The 22275-nt window shown below is 33.1% G+C and overlaps 1 protein-coding gene across 1 annotated transcript; it reads right to left on the minus strand.

Annotated features, from left to right (window-relative positions):
• Positions 2956–3946, minus strand: LOC109823199 (serine carboxypeptidase-like 45). The gene is made up of 4 exons (XM_020389486.1): positions 3539–3946; positions 3353–3436; positions 3181–3276; positions 2956–3086 (listed from the first exon to the last, which is right to left on the minus strand). Exons 1-4 carry the CDS (start codon positions 3621–3623, stop codon positions 2956–2958), a joined length of 396 nt encoding a protein of 131 aa, XP_020245075.1. The 5' UTR covers positions 3624–3946.

Consider the following 22275-nt stretch of genomic DNA (forward strand, 5'->3'; position numbering starts at 1 on the left):
ATGGGTCTATGGGGACGGTTTATAACCGTCCCATTAGACAACATAACCGTCCCCATAGGCCTAAGGGAATAGTTACTCATCCGATACCTTTGCCGCCGTAGTGCTTGGTCTAACGTGACAGTTCATGATTCAAGTAGCGCGGTTCTTGAATTGTCCCCGTTTGTAACATTAGGGGACGGTTTATCTATAGGGACGGTTTTGAGCTTGACCTAAGATGACGGTTATATTGTCTATGGGAACAGTTTTTTTGTTATCTATGGGGACGGTTTTTATACCAAGGGGGACGGTTTCAAGCTTGACCTAAGAGGACGGTTATATTATCTATGGGAAGGGTTTTGTTTGTGATCTATGGGGACAGTTTTTATAACAAAGGGGACGGTTTTCATTTTTTACTGATCAAAACAAATCACCCAGATATCACACATCAGTCCATCACATACAAAGAAACAATAGTCCAAGTTTTACACACAAACTAACCAAACTTTAGCCTTAATATAATGAACAATTCATTAGAACGAAGAACAATATTATAGCAATAGGATTGAGATAATTCTTCACAAGTTTTACACACAAACTAACCAAATTAATCACATATCACAAATCCTCCATGATTAAAACAAAGAGCCACTACTTAATCAAAAGGTCAAAATGTCTCTATTGAGATGATTAAGTTCTAAATCTTCACAACAAATAAATCCCCGGAAGAGTGACAAGCTTGGATCTTCAGATGTTTTCCTGCATACATCAAGATAAAAAGATGAGTAAGCACAAGTAGAATGAAATGGACTGTATGTGTCTCTTTAGAGTCATAACTAATTGCACGACGATCATATTTAGGTATATAATGAAATTAAGAGTAAGCACAAGTATAATAGAAGAGACACGAATGGTAAAAGGATAAAGGTCCATCATAATTCCTAATTATTTGAGACATACTATAGACACATGCTGAGGCAGACACCTACATTTCAAGCTATCAGTCATTGGATAATTAAATTTGTCTATACTCTGGAGGCTCCTCTTTAGGCCTTCAGCTTTCATGAAGCCAACTTCGACCTTTCTGAAGAATTAAACGCCAAGTAATAAGATTTACCACAATAGTGACTCTTCTTACTTAAATATTATCATAGCAGAAACAATGTTGTTATATGTTTAGAAGAATCATAAAAGTTTCAGAAAGTAACTTGGACATCTATTTCACATTGATCAGTAATAGTGCTTTGGCTGCGGTACTCGTCAAGTTCCCTACAAAGATCTTCATTAGTAGCTTCAAGCCAAGAAATTCTATCTTTGAGGATCTACACAATAAAATATAATATGAAGTCAATCCTTATATCAAGGAGAATCTGCGGCTAGTCTTTGAGGATCTACACAATAAAATATAATATGAAGTCAATCCTTATATCAAGGAGAATCTGCGGCTAGACAGCTAATAGCAGAGACATGTAGCAAAATTTTGATACAAAACTTGAACTTCATTGGTTGGAGCCCCTCCACTGCGAGCAAGCAGCTCTGCCTACAAGAATTCAAGTTGTTGCCGCATCCTTTGCATCTCCGCTGACATTGGGTTCTTGCAAGAATTCAAGCAGCTTCCCGCCTTTCCAGAAGGGAGGACCCCTTTTCCTGTCCTGGATGTCACTCACTCTATCTAGTAAGAGCAGGCAAAGCAGTATCTATTGAGCTGGGGGGACATCTTGATGGATGAAAGAATGAGGGTTTGAAAAGGTACAATGCAAGGAATAGTTTCTGTTATAAATCAATTAAAAATAAAATATATAGCGATCACAGAAAAGAAAAGAGGGGAAAAAAGTCCATCTAAGAGTTTCGCTGTCAGAAAGCAGAATTCATCCAAGAGTTTCTTTTCAAATATAGATGAAAAAAGTTCAGCTGCTGTTCGCAGATGAAAATAGGATTTTTTTGTCCTTCGGTGTTGATGAATCTTTTTCCTTCGGTGTTGCTAAATCCTTGGCCTTTTATATTTACATATAATTATTATCTTTTCTTTTTGTGGAAAACTTATAATTCCTTTTTGCCTTTCATAAACCACAATGTCATGGATGCTTAATAATGTGGGCTCTAATCTTATTGTTGGTAAGGTATGGTTTATAATTTTTTCGGGGGAAAAGAAAAAGAGAATATCTCTACTGTAAAATTACAACTTTATCCTCTCAACTACATTGTTCAACCCCCACTTTCCTCTTTATACTCAGTATCGATATGATTAAGTAACAAAGTCTTGGGTTTTGATTTAGTTACCTGTTTCCCCTCGAACCAAACTTTGTAAGGAACTGTTGTGCTCATTCCTAGTTCCTTTGCTAGTCTCTGTACCAGTGTTCTGCTGCCCGTTAAAGGTATCACTGAGTCTTGATCACCACTAAAACACAACCAAATTCACATAAAGAATTAGGTTATGAAGATTAAGTTTGAAATTAGAATTTTTCATTGTCATTGCTATTTTTACCTGTAAACCAAAACTGGGATCCCAGACTTAACCAGGGAACCTACGACTGAGATTGTTGGTATCTCCAAGTTGAGGAAATTGCATTCAAGTACACTGGAGGGAAAAAAAAGGAAGACTATAAATTCAATAATTAGGAAAAAATGAATTTTTTTATTTTATTGAAGTTACTTCAACTTCCACAATCATAATAGTGAAATAGCCAGTTATACAAGTCTAAATGGAATTAAAAAGAGAAACAAGTTTTGAAGAATGTACTAGTCATTACGCTAAATAGTTTTGGTGAAATTTATAAATTTAAAAAGAATTCACTAATTTTCTGACTATAATTGACAAAATAAACCAAAAGATTTGAATTCAAAGAGTGAGTCTGCTACACTCTTAGCAAAAAGAAACTGACATTTTTGGTATTTAAATTGCCATGGAGAAAATACTCAACATCCAAAATTACTCACAACAATTCCTTTAAGATTGAAGATCTTTTCTCTCTTGTTGAATTAAACCATGAGATTAGCAAGCTGAGGGATGTATTGTCCTGCATAGCTTTCCCGAGAAATATAGAGATCCCTATACTTATATTGAGGGAATTTCTTGAGCCAGTGGCAAGCAAAGACCAGATTGTCCCTGCCTTAAAAATTAAACCAAATAAACTCTTCAGAAATTCAAAATGTATTAAAATTCAATGCTAAATAACTAAATTCCATTAAGTTTTGAGAATTTACCAGTCATCTTATCATAAACCCCAGCATAATAGGAGTCATTAGAGGAGTAAGAGAACCCAACTCCTGCTGGTGTCTCCAAATACAACATATTGGCTTCTGTAGGATCACAAACAGAATCTTATAAAAGATATATTTTTATAAGAAAATTAAGAATCAAAAGTATTACACATACCTCTATTCCAACTAAATTCATTTCTGACTAGAATTTTCCCACTGGGTCTAAAAGACCCATTCTCTGAAAATGCCCCAACCCCAACTGAAGAACAACCGGGCCCATTTCAAAATTCAAGCAAAAAAAACCAAAGTTAGGGCAAAAACCAGCCCATTTGAAGAAAAGTGATAAAGATGGATCTTTTACCTCCATTCAACCACAAGACAAGAGGATTTGAGGATGAGTCGGCCTTAGCTTCAGCAAAGTAGTAGAAGATAGATCTCTGCTTCATCTTGTCAACTGTGAGGGAGCTTGGTTATCTTGTCTTCTGCCAATGAGGAGCAGAGATGGAAGAGAGCTACAGCGGCCACGATTCGAGAGATGGAGGAGGGAGGGTCTTGGAGGGGGGAGAGGGAGATGTGAAATTTGGGGATCTGGATGGGGTCTTGTCGTCTTGGGGTCATGGGGGTTTGTGAAGCGGATAAGGTCACGAGAGAGAGAGATAGGGGTCACGAGAAGATGCGGGGAGGTTTCGATAAGAGTGGTTTAGGGCGGAGGTTTGGGTTTGGATCCAATCTAGGGTTAGGGTTCCGTCGAGGGGGTAGGAGATTGGGGTCGGGGTTGAAGGAGAAGAGGGGATTTCTTTATTTTGATCGGGTGAAGAGGGGTTATACGAAAGAAAAAAAGAATTGCTTTCTTGGTTAAAGTTTGGGCCCATAATAAAACCGTCTCGTTAGCTCAGTACACTTTTTTTTTCAAGCCTAATTTAAACCCAACATTTTATTTTAAAGCGTTGTCTTAGACTCTATCATAACGGTTGGAACCGTCTCATAACCGTCCCCTTAGGAGGCAAAGGGGACGGTTTTAAACCGTCCCCAAAGAACCGTCCCCGTATATCTATTTTGTGGCAGTGTGTAGTGACTGGTTATCAGAAAGGACCTCCCAAATGAAAAATATCATCATTTTACAAACTAGTCCAAAACATGAAAATATGAGATACTTGAATTTTGATGTTTTGACATAAACCAACTTTTGAAACTTTGTGAAATGTTTTTATAGACTTAGTAAAACATGTACAAACTGATATTCAAGTCTACAAACTAAGAATACAATATTTTCACAAAATTACATAATCTATGCAATAAATTCAAAACACTAAATATGATTTCATTAAATATAAGCTCGTTAAAGATGAAATCATATATATATACATATAAGCATGAAACAAAATAGTATTTTCCAATTCTATGCATTTGTTTCATATATAAGCCCGAAAACTATAAAACCAAAAACATATGTATATATATATATCACTATATATATATATAATAGTATTTTCCAATTCTATGCATTTGTTTCATATATAAGCCCGAAAACTATAAAACCAAAAACATATGTATATATATATATATCACTATATATATATACATATAAGCATGAAACAAAATAGTATTTTCCAATTCTATGCATTTGTTTCATATATAAGCCCGAAAACTATAAAACCAAAAACATATGTATATATATATATTTGTACATTGCTTCACTCCACAATTCCTCCAACCTCCATTGGATATCATCGTTGTAGCGCATATTCCATCCAACCTCCAACACGTTGTTTGCCTAGAATAAATACGAAAACACAAACACTAAATAAATAACATTAAAAGTAAATTGTTTGTTAAACATTATCAAAACAAGAAGGCCAACAATCTCCCCTTTTTGATGATGACCAACAATTACAAAAAGGAATATAATGCATGAAGGAAATAAACATATACAAGATAATACACATGATATAAATGTATACTCACAATATACTCCCCTTTGACAACATCAAAAAAGGGGACAAAAAGGATTAAGAGAGCGAAAGCTCCACCTATCAATAAGCATGGGTGAGTATCAAACATAAAAAGATATAGGGTTTCTCCCCTATCAAGAAGCCATATGGAATATATAAAATGAAGTGCAAGGCAAACATTGTGAGCAAGCATAGCCATGCTAAACAAGACTCACATACAAAATACAATGATGACACATATTTAATATGCCATTTAAATAATGTGTCTCAAAACATAAACATAAAAATCATGTATAAAAATAGATTTATGAAATCAAATGAAAGAAACATGAAAATCATGCAAAAAGTTTTCAAATGCAAACAAATCAACCAAAAGAATTCATAAATCAAAATTTATATCCAAAACCGATGTTTGATCAATGAAATAAATTTTCTTTGTGGATTTGATCAAACCACATATAGAATACATTATAAGGCACGAATAGATGATCCATAAGCACAACACATAAATATCATCATATAAGTGAAATATAATGAATTCACAGCAACAAATCAAAACAAACTCTTTGACAAAAGAATTTCAAGAGAGGCAACAATATATCAAGCTCTTAAGCTTGTTTCAACCCATATAATTCATTTTAGCATCCGTAAACATGATTTGGGAATAAACACCCAATAATCCGGAGGTTTATAAATATAGTCCTCTCATCAAACAAAAATAATGATCATGAAAACCAAAAAGATTTTGATACAAGAAATTGTTTTCATAACTAAAAGATTTTAAAGATATAATTTCAAAACCAAGAAAAAGAAAAAAGAAAAGCACTAAGTGCTTGGTTTTAAAAATCAAATTTGTTTGGTACCCAAGTATTCTTGGTACCAAAAGATTTAGGACATGACCCCTATCCAATAAAGCTCAAAGCCCTAGGGTTATGAACCCTCTGGCATATGTGTGTGCACGGGATCGGTCATAGCAATAATCACTCAAATGACCATTCCGATTGCAATATGTACAATGGAAAGGAACCATTTTCTTATGTTGACAAGTGAGCGTGCCACGGAAATCATTTGCAACTAAAGATTGTCTTTTAAATTTATTTGCAAATGAAAACCTATTAAACAAAGGTGGTTTACTTGAAGAATTGGCAAGTTTTGAACATTTTTTCAAAATCATAACAAAACTTAGCCAAATGACCAAATCTACCACAAACATCACACTTAAAAACATGTGTTCTACATAAACATTTGGCAAATTAGAATTCTTTTTCAAATCAAAGCAAAACTTTGCCAGAATGGCCAAAACGACCACATAAACACATTTATAACACATTAGCATGCTTATGATGAGAAATAGATGCATGTGCATGTGTGTTGCAAAATGTGATGATGAAGCTTGATGAGATGCACAAGGAGGATTAAAGTGAATCTTGTGGGTTTAATGTGCATCATAGCAAAATCTAGCAAGATGGCTTTACGACCGTAATTTGTGCATTTGTAGACTTTGCTATACATGTGTGCATGATGAATAGGATGTTTAGATTTTAGCATGAGACTTAGCACACATGTTCATAATCTTATCATGATTAACAATACATATTTTAAAGGGTTGAATCTAAGATGATATGTGATCGTTAACATGATTCAACTCATCATTATGCATACAAGTATTGTTATTAGAAGTAGAAACATATATTGTTATTTATAAAAGAAGCGGTATCATTTTGTATGTTCTCTACTTCTAACGATGGCATTTTTTTAACATGAGATAAGCTAGCAATAGATGAAGACATGTTATTATTTCCAAACTTAATAACTCATTGTTTTCTTTTTTAAAATAGCATTCTCTTATTAACAACAATATCAAGTTTGGAAGCTAGGCGACTCATGATCGGATTTATAAACTAATATGCTTGCTTTTAAGATCAATAATAATTATTTTGTTAATTTTGTATAGGCATGAGATAATTATCATATGACAGCCGAGTTCACTCAAGAGATAAGTCATTATCGAATCAGAATCGCTTACTACACAAGAGTTATCCTCTTGTGGTCAGTGCATGATGCTCCACATGAACTTGAAGAAGAGTCCTCCAAAGCTTGTCGGATTGCCTCCAAGTCCCCTTGATGTGCTTCAATAAATTTCCAAAGTTTGTAAGCACTATCAAAATAAACAAAATTTTTAGAAAAGATGAGTCAAAAGCATTAAGCAAAAATTCTAACAAAACGTTCTTTCATTGTAAACATTTATTATCATGATCGGCTCCACTTGGGATTTCTCCAATGTGGCAACAAATGTAAGCACAATCAATAACTTCCCATAAGTCAATATTTCTAGATTGCACAAATAGTTTAAATCTAGAGAAGTCCATTGTGGCATAGGGGAAATTAATGAATTTAGGAGCCAATTATTTGATTCATAGCCTAAACGAAATATATTCATATTCATGATATATATGTGAAAATATGCAAGGCAAGATAAAAGTAATCATAACTAGATTAGCACAAATAAGATAACTTGGATCTTTAACTCAAGGCGGTTAGTCCTTAAATCAAAGAGCACCAAGCTCTGATGCCAATTGTTAGACCCTAGGAGGGGGATGGGGGTGGGGGTGATTAGGGTCTTATGCTAAATCTAATCCGATTAAATGGCCAATTAAAACTAAATTAACAAATATATTCTTGCAAGATAGATATACAAAGAGTTATGTGCAAGAATATGTAATATACACAAGTGATATATCCTATATGATAGAAATATATAACAAGGATAATATAAACAATAAGATATATCCTAACAAAGAGATATAGACAATGTATGTGTAAGGATATAAAACTAACAAGAGGGGTAAACAAATTAACTACAAATGTGATAGAGCAAAAATGATCAACAAGCATACACAACTGGCGATATAAGATATGAACATCAAAAACAAATACGCCAAAGACAAACTCAAACAAGCAATATGATCACGGAGTTCGGACCTTCCGTCCTACGTCTCCGCTCCCCACTCCCGGGGAGAAATCCACTAATACAAGATCTCCACTATCACAACCGGGTTTTCTACGTTCACCCGAACAACGTTTACACCTCACAATACAATCACTATGTAATCACACCTCACACACTAAGTGTTGGTCCTAGCCCGTGTCCTCCTCCTCAAGTGCTCGGTTACAACCTCTCCCTAGGCACGTCAACCGACGCCACTCCTCTTGGATTCGACCCCGTCTCTCACCACACACTTCTCTCGGTGTACAAGTGTATTACAAGTGAATCCTCACAATTAGGCACAAATATAACAAATGATTGTTCTCAAAACAAGGTGAGAACTCAATTAAGCTCACTCTCAATGTCACAAACCCACAACCCTAAATTATACTATGAATGTAAATACAATAAGCTCAATAGGTTGTGTGTGAACAAAGAGATAAAACAATATAAACTCAATATGAAATCTAGCTTATGAAATTAAGAACAAACTTATAAAATGCTAGAATTGAGTTTAAGGAAACTTCTCTATAGATGACAAGAGAGAGGGAGAAGAATGAATGCTCAAACACCAAGGATGATCTCCACTTGCTCTTGTGAAATTTGCTCCACAAATCAAACTCTTGTAAATGCTTAAAAGCTTTTTAAACAAACACTAAACCCTTAAACAAAACTCTTTAAAATTGTTTTTAAAACTCTCTTTAAAAGATTCTCATTAACCCTAGAATTGAATACAATGGGGGCATATATAGCCTCCCAAGAATTCAGCCAAAAACCTGACCAAAAGACAAAAACAGCACCATCGTCGGTCGACCGGAAATTCTGTCGGTCGACCGATTTGAGCTCTCGGTCGACCGGATCGGTCGACCGACGACTCTCTGGAAAAATACTGACGAATGGTCAATTGACCGGTCGACCGTACCGGTCGACCGAAAACAGACATTTAAAACTGTTTTGCTGATTTTAAAACCCTGTTTAAAAATATCAAATAAATTCAGAAAAATGTAAAACTTTGGGGAATGATTGTAGACATGATAATAAACATGCTACAATGACTGGTTTCTAGAAAGGACTTCCCAAAAGAAAAATATCATCATTTTACAAACTAGTCCAAAACATGAAAATATGAGATACTTGAATTTTGATGTTTTGACATAAACCAACTTTTGAAACTTTGTGAAATGTTTTTATAGACTTAGTAAAACATGTACAAACTGATATTCAAGTCTACAAACTAAGAATATAATATTTTCACAAAATTACATATTCTATGCAATAAATTCAAAACACTAAATATGATTTCATTAAATATAAGCTCGTTAAAGATGAAATCATATATATATACATATAAGCATGAAACAAAATAGTATTTTCCAATTCTATGCATTTGTTTCATATATAAACTTGAAAACTATAAAACCAAAAACATATGTATATATATATATCACTATATATATATGATCTTGATCTTCAATAAGCTTGACTTGGTACACTTTGCGGATGAAGCTTGAACTTGATCTTTAACTTGAATTGTACATTGCTTCACTCCACAATTCCTCCAACCTCCATTGGATATCACCGTTGTAGCACATATTCCATCCAACCTCCAACACGTTGTTTGCCTAGAATAAATACGAAAACACAAACACTAGACAAACAACATTAGTAATAAATTGTTTGTTAAACATCATCAAAACAAGAAGGCCAACATATGTTACAAGAAAATTTTGGTAATATATTATTGAAATTTTTTTACCATTAGTGTTCAAAATCAAGAGAAGAGCCCCTAGTTACAAATATCTCTCGATCCTAAAAATCCAAAAGAAAATCAATGGCTAGAAAAAAAGAGCGAAAAATTAGTAAGAATTCATGAAAAGAGTGAAAAATTATAGCTTTTGGGTCTTATCTAAACTCGTTGAAGGAGTATCCTAAAAAAATAATATTAAAAATTGTTAAAAATTCATGAAAAGTGAAGATTATTTTCTAAAGAAAAGAATATAATTAACAATAATAAATTTTTACCTTTAGAAGTGTAGAGGTAACTAAAACCCCCCGAGATGGAATTTTTACCTTTAGGTTTATGTTAAAGAAAATTTATTTTACTAATATTTATAAATTAATTATAAATTTTCAAATAATTAACAATTTACAACATAACAAATTAGTTAACGAACTAAATTGTTTTTTAATTTAAAAAAGGGAGGAAACAGTTTGTTTTATAAGTTAAAATAAATCTATTTTAAATAATTATATTACCAATAATAATTTTTCTTGAATTTTCAATAATATAGGCTTGCATCTTAGATCCTTCACGTGGTATCAAAGCCTAGTTTCTCATTTTAAGGCTGTATAAAATAGAGTGGAGAAGTCTAGTTTGGCCATCGCAATGACTTTTCCTGAGGGACACGCTGTTAACTGATCCTTGCCTTTCAATGGGTCAAATTATACCTATTAGAAAGCACAAGTTTAAGGTTTCGTATTGTCCACTGACTATAATATATGGTAACTATTAGAGACTAGCTATAGTGAATTGACCAAGGTAATTAACATTATTTATTATTCTCTAATTGTTGAAGAATTTTACCATTGTCTACTTGTATTACTGCGCAAGAACTTTGGAAAACTCTAGAGGTTAAAATGAAGGAACATCGCAAGTAAAGGAGGCCAAACTTGCCATGCTTGTTAGCAAGTAGGCAAACTTTAGTATAAAATCTTCAGGGAGCATTTAGGACATATTCACTCAATTCACCAACATTATAAAGAAATGAAAGGTCTTAGGGAAGGAATACGAAAATAAAGAGGTCATGAGAAAAGTTCTTCATTCGCTTTCCAAAGAGTAGGAACCAAAGGTAACAATTATTGAAGAACTATAATATTTTTTAAAACTAGCTCTTGAGAATGTTGTAGGAAACCTTCTCAGTTAAATAAGATCGAGGGGTTGGAGGAGATTTTGCAGATAGCTCAAAGATGAAGTCATAAATCTTTAGGGTAAGTTGAGGGAGTCAAGCTCGGACTCGGAAGATGATGTTATAGATAAAATGGGGTTAGTGGTAAAAGGCTTCAAAACCTTCCTAGGATTGAAGGATGGATAAAAGTTTTTGCGCAATAGATAAAACTAAAGCTAGCCGAAGGTAAAAAGAAATATGAAAACTCGGATACTAAACCCGTTTATTATTGTTTCATGAAATCGGACTTTTTTTTAGAAATGAATGCTCTCTTCACCAAGAAGGATCATAAAGGGAAGAACAAGAGCTCCAAGGTAACATCGTAGGATTTCTTGAGTAATGTGAATAAGTCAGAGAAGAGCTCAAGCAAGGATGAGAGAGAAAGAAGTCATTGTCTCATGGCCAAGAATGACACATAGAACAACTCGGATGAGAAAAGTTCTAAAAATGAGGTATATGCTTTTTACAATGAGTTATTTAGAAAATATAATGAAATGTTAGGTTAGTTTGAAAAGTTTGCTGACTAATATAACCATTTGAAAAAAAATATATTTCAAATCTTAAGAAAGAGTATAATGATTTGCAAAAGAATGAAAATGTTATAGCCAGTCTTTAGAAACATCTACTTTAGAATCAAGTGTATCCAACACAACAAGCTTAAACACTTCATCTCATGATTGCAATGAATGCTTCTCTCTTAAGAATGAAATTAGTGAGTTAGCTCAAGAATTTAACAACTTAAAATATGAAAATAATAATATTGATAACTAGTCAACTACACTATCACAAGAACTCTCTCTTAAGAAAAAAATAATTTGAAACTCATTATACTGTCAGTGTGTCTAAGAATGAAATGTGTAAATCTAAAAATATTGACTTGGAAAAAGCCATTATGAAATTTTGATTGGGTTTAAATGGTCTAAATATGGTTCTTTCCAATCAAAGGATTGCAAAGGCTAAAACCGTGCTTGGATGTTTATATTGAAACAAACACAAAAGTCTCAAATCTTTTTATCTTAAAGGAATTAATTAATCTCTTAATTTATCAACCCATCCAGAATACTTCATCTACAACCTGTTATTTGTGTGGCAGAATAGGACACCTTTCAATATCATGTAGGACTCAATACAAGACCAAAATTGTAAAATAGATTAGGGTAACCAAATGAACTATTTCTAACAAGAGTGGATCTTTGTGGATTTTGGGTAACAAAAGGAACTATTTCTAACAAGAGTGGATCTTTTTGGATACCTAGGTCACACATTGTTTCCTTCATGTACGTATAATAGAGAGCTAAAAAGTAAGGCATCACATAGTATTTGGACTTAGGCTAATCATGACATATGACTTGAAAGAAAGACCTGTTTCCTAGCCTCGACAAAAAGAAAGGTAGAATTATAACTTTTGAAAATAATGATAAAGGTAAAATTATAGGAGTTGATGGTGTAGGTAATAATTATTTTAAACTCCTAAAAGTATTGTTCATTTGATGGTTTGAAACATAATCTTATTTCTATAAGTTAGCTATGTGGTAAAGGTGTGTCTATCCTTTTAGAAATCTATTGTATCTAAAATTATTGACTAAAAAATAGGTTTGAGTATTTTTATTAGAAATAGACATGCTAATGTTTACACTCTAAATTTTAATGATATTAAGCCTGATAGTGTGAAATGTCTGGTTGCAGGAGGAAAGGATGACAAGCTTTGGTATAGAGGCTCAAACATGTAAGCTTAGGACTATTGCAGCACTCTCAAAGAAAGAGCTAGTGAGAGGTGTGCCTATCTCAACATTCAAGAGTGAGAGTACATGTGAGACTTGTACGAAAGGTAAGTTTGTTAAATTCTCTCATAAGTTGAAGTACCGGGTAAGTACTTTTAAATCTCTATAATTGCTTCACTTAGATTTATTTGGTCCTGTGTCTACGTAGAGTTTAGGAGGTAAGTTATTGTTTTGCCGTGGTTGATGATTACTCTAGATTTAGTCATGTTTCTAGCTAAGAAGAGTGAATACTTTAAAGATTTTAAATTTTTTTAGAAAAAATTTCAAAAAGAGAAAGATCTCCTCTATTCGCATAATTAGGTCAGATCATGAAGGAGAATTTGAAAACAAGTTTTAGGAACTTCTTGTGTTGATAAGGGAAACACTCATGAGTAATACTCCCCTTGAACACTTCCACAAAACTGGGTAGTCAATAGAAAAAATGAAAAAAAAACCTCTACTAAATAAAATCACTTTTGAGCTTTACTATAAAAAAAATCCCTAGGCATTGCACATATGCGTGTTTTTTGTTGCGAATGCTATCTTTTAAACATGAACTAACAATTAGGAAAATTTGATTCTTAAGTTGATGAGTGTGTGTGTTTGCGATACTCTTCATGTGGCAAAGAATACATAGTCTATAACAAAAGAATTAAAATCATTGAATAGTCTATTCATATTAAATTTGATGAAACTCATACTTTTATTATTTTTATTGATAATACAGTTGATCCACTATTGATGAACCATAATGATCGGGTTGAACAAGAAAGACGATGTTGGAGGGTGAGAAAAAGACTCAGGAGGTAATTAAGCCAAGAATGATAAATTAATTCCTAAAGATTCAAGCTCCTCTCAAGATCTGTTGAATTCAAGTAACAAAGAGAAGAACCAAATATCCTCCCAAAAGAAATCGTCATCCACCAAATTACTTGAATGATTACTATTGCTCCATGGCTTCTTTGAGTGTAGGTGAAGGTAAAAACTATCATTTTTTTTCTTTCTAAGAAAATATTAACTTTATTTCTAAAATAGAAGCTAAAATGTGAATAAAGCTATAAATGATAAAAATTGGATAGTTGCTATGCAAGAAGGAATGCATCAATACATAAGAAATAGTGTTTGAAAATTAATTCAGAAACTAATGATCATCTAATAGTAGGAACTAAATGGATCTTTAAAAATAAAATGATGAAATTGTAATGTCATGAGAAATAAAACTAGATTTCTTGCTAAATGTTATAATCAAATAGAATGGATCAATTTTGATGAAACTTTAGTCTCAGTTGCTAGATTCGGAGCCATCTAGATTTTTCTTGTAATTTCCTATTATAAAGGTTATATGCTCTATCAAATGAATGTAAAAGTGAATTTCTTAATAGTTATCTGAAGGAAGAAGTTTATATAGAACAACTCACAGATTTTGTTGGTCATGTATTTCAAGATTATATGTATAAGTTAGATAAAGCCTTATATGAAAAAAACATCTAGAGCTTGGTGTGATCGTCTAAGTATTTTTTTTTGGTCAATGAAAAACTTTTATTCATTTACCAAAATATGGAAATTATGTACATCACTATCTCAACAATGAGAAAACCAAGCTCCTAAACAAAACTTACAAAGATATTAACCAAACTTTTTGATCAGTCGAGATGGGGCTGTTCAAACATAAAGTGAAAATGTCAGTTTTGATGATCTTTACCAATTTATCAGTATTCCTGCTCCCCTGCTGAAAACATCTTCTGTTCCTTTCTTCCCAAATCCTGTACACAACAGTCGCAAGCGCTAATCTCCGAACCTTTTTCTTGAATCCCTTCCCTTTATGTCTTGTGTTATACCAGTTCAACAGTAAGTTCCAATCACATGTTTGCCAATCTATTCTAAGCCAGTTAATGATGCCTAGCCACACTTCCCTGGAAAAGTAGCACTCAAGAAATAAATGGTTCCTGCTCTCAGAACCTGCACACAGGAGACACTGATTTATATTGATGATCCCTCTTCTCAATAATCTATCTTGTATTTGTAACCTGTTCAGCACCGTAAGCCACAACATAAACGAGTGCCTAGGGTAATTTAAATTTCCAAATAGTTGCAGAGTAAACTCCCAAACCACCTTGAATTTTCCCACAACATACCTTATCCCATGAGACCAAAGGAGTTTTAAAAGAGTTTTTAGATTTCTCCCACAGGAATTTCCTGCAAGCTTCATCAATCCTCTTCACAACCTTAACTGGCAATATGAAATTAGAAGTCCAGTAGTTTTGAATACCCAAAATCACACTTTTGATTACCTGAGTCCTCCCTGCATATGATAAGTTGCTGTGTCTTGTCCACTTCTGAAATTGATTTGAAATACTATCTAGCAAAGGGTTACAATCCACATGTGTTAGCCTTTTGCAAATGAGAGGAACCCCTAGGTATTTGAATGGAATGGCCCCTTCTGAGAACCCCGGGAAATTTTTAATCTTTGTTTTAGTAGTATCATCAACCCCACCAAAGTAAATAGAGCATTTGTCCAAGTTAGCTTCTAGTCCAGTTGTGTCACTGAAATCTTTAACACATTGATATAGCTTTTGGATGGAATAGAGATCTCATTTGGCAAAAAGCAACAAGTCATCCGCAAAGATGAGATGAGAAATTTTGAGTTTACCACATATTGGATGATACTTGAACAACCTGTCTTTTTTTAAAAGCTCTAATCTCCTTGATAAGAATTCCATCCCAAGAATGAAGAGATATGGTGATAGGGGATCACCCTGACTTAAACCCCTATTTCCTTCAAAATAGCCATGAAGTGTTCCATTAAGAGAAATAGAGAATTTAGGTGAAGTGATACAAGCCATGATCCAGTTGATCATCTCCTTAGGAAATTTCAGCCCTTCAAGCATCATTTTAACAAAGTTCCAGCTTATTGTATCAAATGCTTTCTTGATATCAATATTCATCATGATTCTAGGAGAAATGTTCCTTCTACTATAGCTTTTAGCCAACTCATGAGCCAAGGAAATATTGCTTGTAATCTGTCTTCCTTTGACAAAACCACTTTGTGCTTCATTCACAATGCTCCCCATGATTGGTTTAATCCTATTTGCTAGAATTTTTGAAATGACTTTGTAAATGCAGTTGCAGCAGGATATGGGCCTAAAATCAGCAGGGGTGACTGGACATTGTTTCTTTGGCACAAGTGTAATGGCAGTTGAATTAACCATTCCCAGCAATTTTCCATTCTTGAAGAAATCCTCAATTGCAAGTGTTACCTCCTCCCCAATCATAGGCCAAGCAGATTTATAAAATGCAAATCCATATCCATCTGGCCCAGGTGCCTTGTTTTCATCCATTGAAAAAATAATATTCTTTATCTCTTCTTTTGAAACAGGTCTTGAGAGAATGTTAGCTTGAGCTTCATTCAAACAAGGTCCAGCTTGGATAATTTGTAGGTCAGGTGCAGTAGTAACTGGAGCAGTCCCTAAAAGGCCCTTGAAAAAAATCCACCATTTCATTTGCAATCTCCTTTTGATCAGTTAGTCCCTGTCGTAGGTTGTTGTAAAGAACCAACACCCTATTATGATGCCTGTTTGCTTTGATTCTAGAGTGGAAGAAATTTGTGCACCTATCTCCTTGAACACTCCAATTAATCCTAGCTTTTTGCTGCAGAAAGGAAAGCTCACAATCTAGGAGTTTGTTGTAGCTTGTAATACACTCTTTATCCTTCATAATATAATCTGAATTGAGAGGACTTATTTGCAGATTACTTTGAGCCTCTTCAAGTTCCATTTTGGCTCTAAGAACTTGTTCACTGATATTATAATAATGTTTCTTGTTTAATTCCTTAAGTGCACCTCTCATCATTTTAAGTCTCTTGCAAACTGAGAACATTTTGTACCCCTCTACTTTTGTTTGCCAGATAGCAGAAACAGTTAGAATGTAGCTTTCATGCTTAGACCACATTTTAAAAAACCTGAAAGGTTTCTTTTCATTTGAACATTCCTGGAATAGAGACACCATAGCAGGAGAATGGTCAGAAAAATAAGGAAGCAAGAATTCAACTTGACTAGCATTGTACATGTTAAGCCATGCATCATTCACCAGAGCCCTATCCAGCCTGCACCACACTCTAGTATCATGATCCTGCTTATTGTTCCATGTATAGAAACATCCAGTTGTTTTAAGATGATTTAGATGGCAGTCTTCAATTAAATCCCTGAAATCCTTGGTTTCAGCCTCAGTAACAGCTGCACCTCCAAGATTTTCTTCACCCTTTATTACAGCGTTAAAATTACCACACAAGATCCATGGTTCATTCTCCATTGATTGCTTGATAGTCTTCAATTCATTCCATAACTCCTTTCTAGCCTCTATTTGATTACAGCCATAAATAGATGTAATCATACATTCTATTCTTCCATCAACTGATACAATTTTGCATGTGATACTCTGGTTTGAAATAGTGATAATTTGAACCCCAAGAATTTTTGGATCCCACATAATCAAGATCCTTGCTTTTCTTTGATTACTGGCATTAGAGACCCAGTTCTAATTTCCTGCTATTTTTTTTGCTGCTTGCTGTATCTTACTATCTTTTATTTTTGTTTCAAGTAGAGCTATATATGAAAGATGGTATTGAGATATGAAATGTCTAACCATATGTTTCTTTGAGGATTTGTTCAATCCTCTAACATTCTAGAAGGATATATTCATCTTTGCTCCCCCCCTCTATCTATTGTAGAGGGGTCAATATCCAAAATATCCAGAAATGTAAAAGAATTCCCAGGAATGATACTCTTACTCTTTAAACCTTTTTGAACATGAGTCCAAGGTCTAATTCCTTGAGTATCAGCACTGATAGCTTCTGTATTTTTCTCTTTGATCACATGTACAACATTATGCACTGCTTTCAGCCCTGAACCAGATGGATCAACAATTTTCCTCCCACTTTCATTAACTATCTCACTTAATAGATGGTCATCTCCACCTGTATCAGAAATATGCACAGCCATTTTCCTACTATTCTCTTCCTTTTTACTGCCCTCTTGTCTAGTAATATCCATATTCAGGTTAACATTTGATAGCCTACTATTCTCTTCCTTTTTACTGCCCTCTTGTCTAGTAATATCCATATTCAGGTTAACATTTGATAGCAGAGGATTATCATTCTCAATAATAGCTTTTTCCTTCCTAATATCATCAGATATTGGATTCTGGCCTTGCTTAGGAACCCATCTTTGAGTTTTTATCTGCCTTCTACAAGTTCTTATATCATGACCAACTTGCTTACATACCTCACACCATTTAGGTTTAAATTCATAAATCACCCTCTGAGTGTATTGCTTTCCTTTTGGATCAAGAATATTGATCTTGTCAGGAATGGGGGATGGCAATTTAACCTCTACTAACACCCTCGCATAAGCCAAGCGCTGTCTGGTTGCAGTCAGTCTATCAGTTTCTATTGGATAACCTATAGCACTTGCAATTTTTGATATGCTTTTAGCATTCCATAGGTTGAGTCTCAGAGATGGAAGCTGAATCCACATAGGATATACACTGTCACTAATCTTCTCAATATCTTCTCCATTTGTCCATTGCTTCAATAACAAAGGTCTTGATCCAAATAACCAAGGACCCTTACACATGATCTCATTCATCTCATCAGTATTTTTGAATTTAATCAGAAAGAGACCAGGTTTAAGAAGGCATACTTCTGGCATAAATTTCCTCCATGTTCTTTGCACATAATTCTCCATAGCCTTGAACTTTACATTCAATCCCATTACTTGCCCTATTAGTGAAGATTGCCATATTAATATATCCCCATTCCATTCATCATCATTAAAAGAAATTGTGTCTTTGTTTTCAGAGGGAACATAGTTCAAATTCATCCCATACTCTATCTTTCTGTTATCTGTAAACAGACTAGCCCAACTTTTATCCAGTTTTTCACCAGTTCCATTTGAACCAGTTAAAGTCTCAACAGAATGATCTTTAACAATTTCACTAGAAGGTGAACTATTCTTTCCAGAACTCAATAAAACAGTATTTTTCTCTTTTTCCAGATCAGAACTCCCAGATTTATTCAAATTCAACCGAAGAACTTGATTTAAAGATGAATCTAGTTTACCTAACTTTCTTAAGTCCAGTTCATCTGCCCAAGATTTGATAGAACTACTAGAAACAGAGGACTTATTAAACTCAAGATTTCCATTAGATCCAGAAGAGTGAATCTTACCAAGATCAAGAACACCAAAACTCCGATCACCCTGCCGACCAGAATTTTGGAGAAGCTGACGATTTTGAATAAATTCGAACTCCAAATTGCCCGAATTCAGTACCTCTGTCATAGATCTAGACTTTCGTGCCCCCTTTGGCCCAGTAGAACCCATTTCATTGGAATCTATATCATCTTCCTCGCTTAGAACATCAGAGAGACCATCAGAGCCTGTCGGATTCAGCTTAGGAGCTCTCCAACCTATCTCCAGGATCTTTTTACCACTGCCTTTCTTCTTCCTCACCATCAGTAAACTCAAAATTTCACAAAAGTTCTCGGCGGGGGCGCACGGTAGCAAAGCGAAAATCGCCCGCTATCATACACCATATAGACCGCCCCTTGGACAAGTACCTTATGGATCTTTTTATGATCGTCTAAGTAATTATCTACTAAAAAGCAATTTAAAAAAAGTATTTTAGAGAAATTACCTGAATCCAATCTATTAGTAAAGATGTTCTTATTGTTTAAGTTTATATTAATAATATTATTTTTGGAGCTACTACTAAGAATTTTTGCTATAAGTTTGAGAAAACTGATGTAGGATGAGTTCGAAATGAGCATGATGGGAGACTTGAATTATTTCTTAGGATTCTAGGTGAAGCAAACTAAGGATGATGTGTTTACCTCTCAAGAAAAATGCATAAAATAACTTTGAAATTCTTTATAATGGATAACTTAAAAATCAACCTTAACCCTGATGAGTTAGTCAACAAAGCTTACAAAAGGTAAAATAGGATTATCAATCAATAAAAGAGGTACAAATGTATAATCCATTTTCTCTTGTATCTTACTGCTTCACGTCTTCATATCATATTTTCTTGGTGTTTGTATGTAAGATTCCATGCGAATCCTAAAGATTCATATTTGAAATCTGTAAAATGAATTTTCTAATATCTTATTGGAATGCAAAATTTTAAATTATTGTTTTCAATGTATAATTCATTGAATTAGTTAGACATTAAAATGGTAATTATACTGGAAGTCACACAGATAGAAAATCACTAGCAATATAGTATATCTTCTAGGACACTTTGTTGTATTTTGGCCAAGTGATCATCATATTTTATTATACTTTTAGACCCTCATTATCTATTTTATTTGAATAAATATATCACTAAAAATGTATTTTTTTTCTTGAATTGCAAAAAATAAAAAATATTAATGAATAAGATCCCAAAAGAACTCAAATTCCCTTAGTTTTTTAACCTTTTATTGAAACCCAAGATCAAGCCAAGCAACCTATAGAAACCTAAGAAATAAAGATCCAATAAAAAAAGAAATTAAGACAAAATCATATTCAGGATGATTAACGGCAAAGAAATGACATTATCTCCTAAACCGATAAGTGAAATCTAACATATGCTATATGAAAATTAACTATCTCGACAAGATAGAGCTATCTAGAGTAGTAATTTTAGATATATAAATCAATTAACCAACTAATTGGTTAATCGTTTGGCTAACCAATTGGTTAACTGATTGGTCAACCAATTGATTCGTAATTGGACAATAAGCAATTGAGACTTATTTCTTAGAGCCCAAGGCTAATCCAAGGGCTTTAGTTGATTGTTGTAAATTATAAATAGGGATAAAGAGTGAGGGGCTGGGGTGTGAAATTTTTTATAAAAACTCTATTTGAAGAGGAGGATTACCCTTAGTTGAGAAGACCTTCCAAAATTATAAACTTTATTTGTAATTAATAAAAAAATTTCCGCCTTTTAAAAATTTTTCTCTTCTTTGTTAATTGAGAAGAAGATGAAGATTTGCTTTCAAGGGGCCACCCCTTGCAATGTAATTTTTTTTCTATTTTATTTTCCTATTCTGGAAATTCATATTTTAGGATTTTATTTTTTCTTTATTATTGTGTTGGCAGAGTAGATTTATTTTATGTATTATAGCTTAGATTTACTTTCATGATTTTTTTTATTTTTTATAATTTTATGCTTTGTAGAATTTATTTTCTTTTATTTTTTTATAGTACAGATTTACTTTTATGCTCCTAGTTTAGATCTTTATTTCATTGTTCTTATTATTCTGTTTATAGTTAGTTTTATTTTTATTCTCTTTCTTTGATGCTTTATAGTCTAGATTTTATTTTATTTATTTTTATTTTTGTAAAATGTGCAACTAAATCTTGTAGGAATTCTAGAATTATATGACACCGGTTTGATTTTTTATTAATTTTTGGATTGCTCTCTTATGCTAAACAAATATCATGTTTATGATAATCAATTAGAAAACTAATTGATAGAAGAAAATTTTCATATCTATGTTCATCTTAAGTGGTGTGATAGGTTATGCTTATGAATTTTAGAGTTACAATCTAATTGTTATTATTTTCATGAAAGATAATTATACTTGGATGATAATTTGATAGGTTATCATTCCTTAAGTGGTTTGATAGTCTATGCTTAATAAATATAAAATAAAATATAATAAAAAGAGAGTAGTTCATAAATCCTAAATATAATTAACTAGTGGATTTAATTCTATATGCATATCTTATCTACTTAGTTTTTCTCCATCTTACTTGCTTTGATTTTGCTCTTTTTTATTATTTTCTTATATTCTTTATTTTATTCTTTTCTAATTTCTTTAATTTTCACCTTTGTTTGTTCTCATTTTTCTTTATGTCACTCTCTTTCCCCCTCTTTTCTATTTTTTATTTACAAATAATCACACACTCCTTATATCTCTTCACTCTCACTCCTCTTTGTCCACACACAACTCTAGGATCCATATTAGAAATTTTCTTTTATTTTTCCCCTTTGTTTGCTTCTATAGGCTTCTTGGTTTGATCTTAGGCTTCAATAAAATGTGAAAAAAATTAACGAGTTTGAGTTCTTTTGGGCTCTTCTTTCCTGCATTTTAAGAGAAAAATATTTTATTAATGATATATTTATTTAAATAAAATAAATAATAAGGATATACGAGTGTATTAAAATATGATGATTAAATACGCCCACACCTAAACTTTTGCTAGTCCTCTAGCAAAACAATTAAATGAAAAAGAAAGAAATAAAAATTTTAATTCACTCTCGTAGGAATCACAATTGTATTTAGCATATATAATAGGTCTTTAAACCCCTAGGCTATCTTTAGTGAGATAGAACCACCTTGGAGTTCAAGAGAATTGAAAAATATTTAGAAAAAGAGAATTTGAAATTTTATTTTATTTACTCTAAGCCAAGAA

This window comes from Asparagus officinalis, chromosome 9, assembly GCF_001876935.1.
Source record: "Asparagus officinalis chromosome 9, Aspof.V1, whole genome shotgun sequence".
Taxonomy (NCBI): domain Eukaryota; kingdom Viridiplantae; phylum Streptophyta; class Magnoliopsida; order Asparagales; family Asparagaceae; genus Asparagus; species Asparagus officinalis.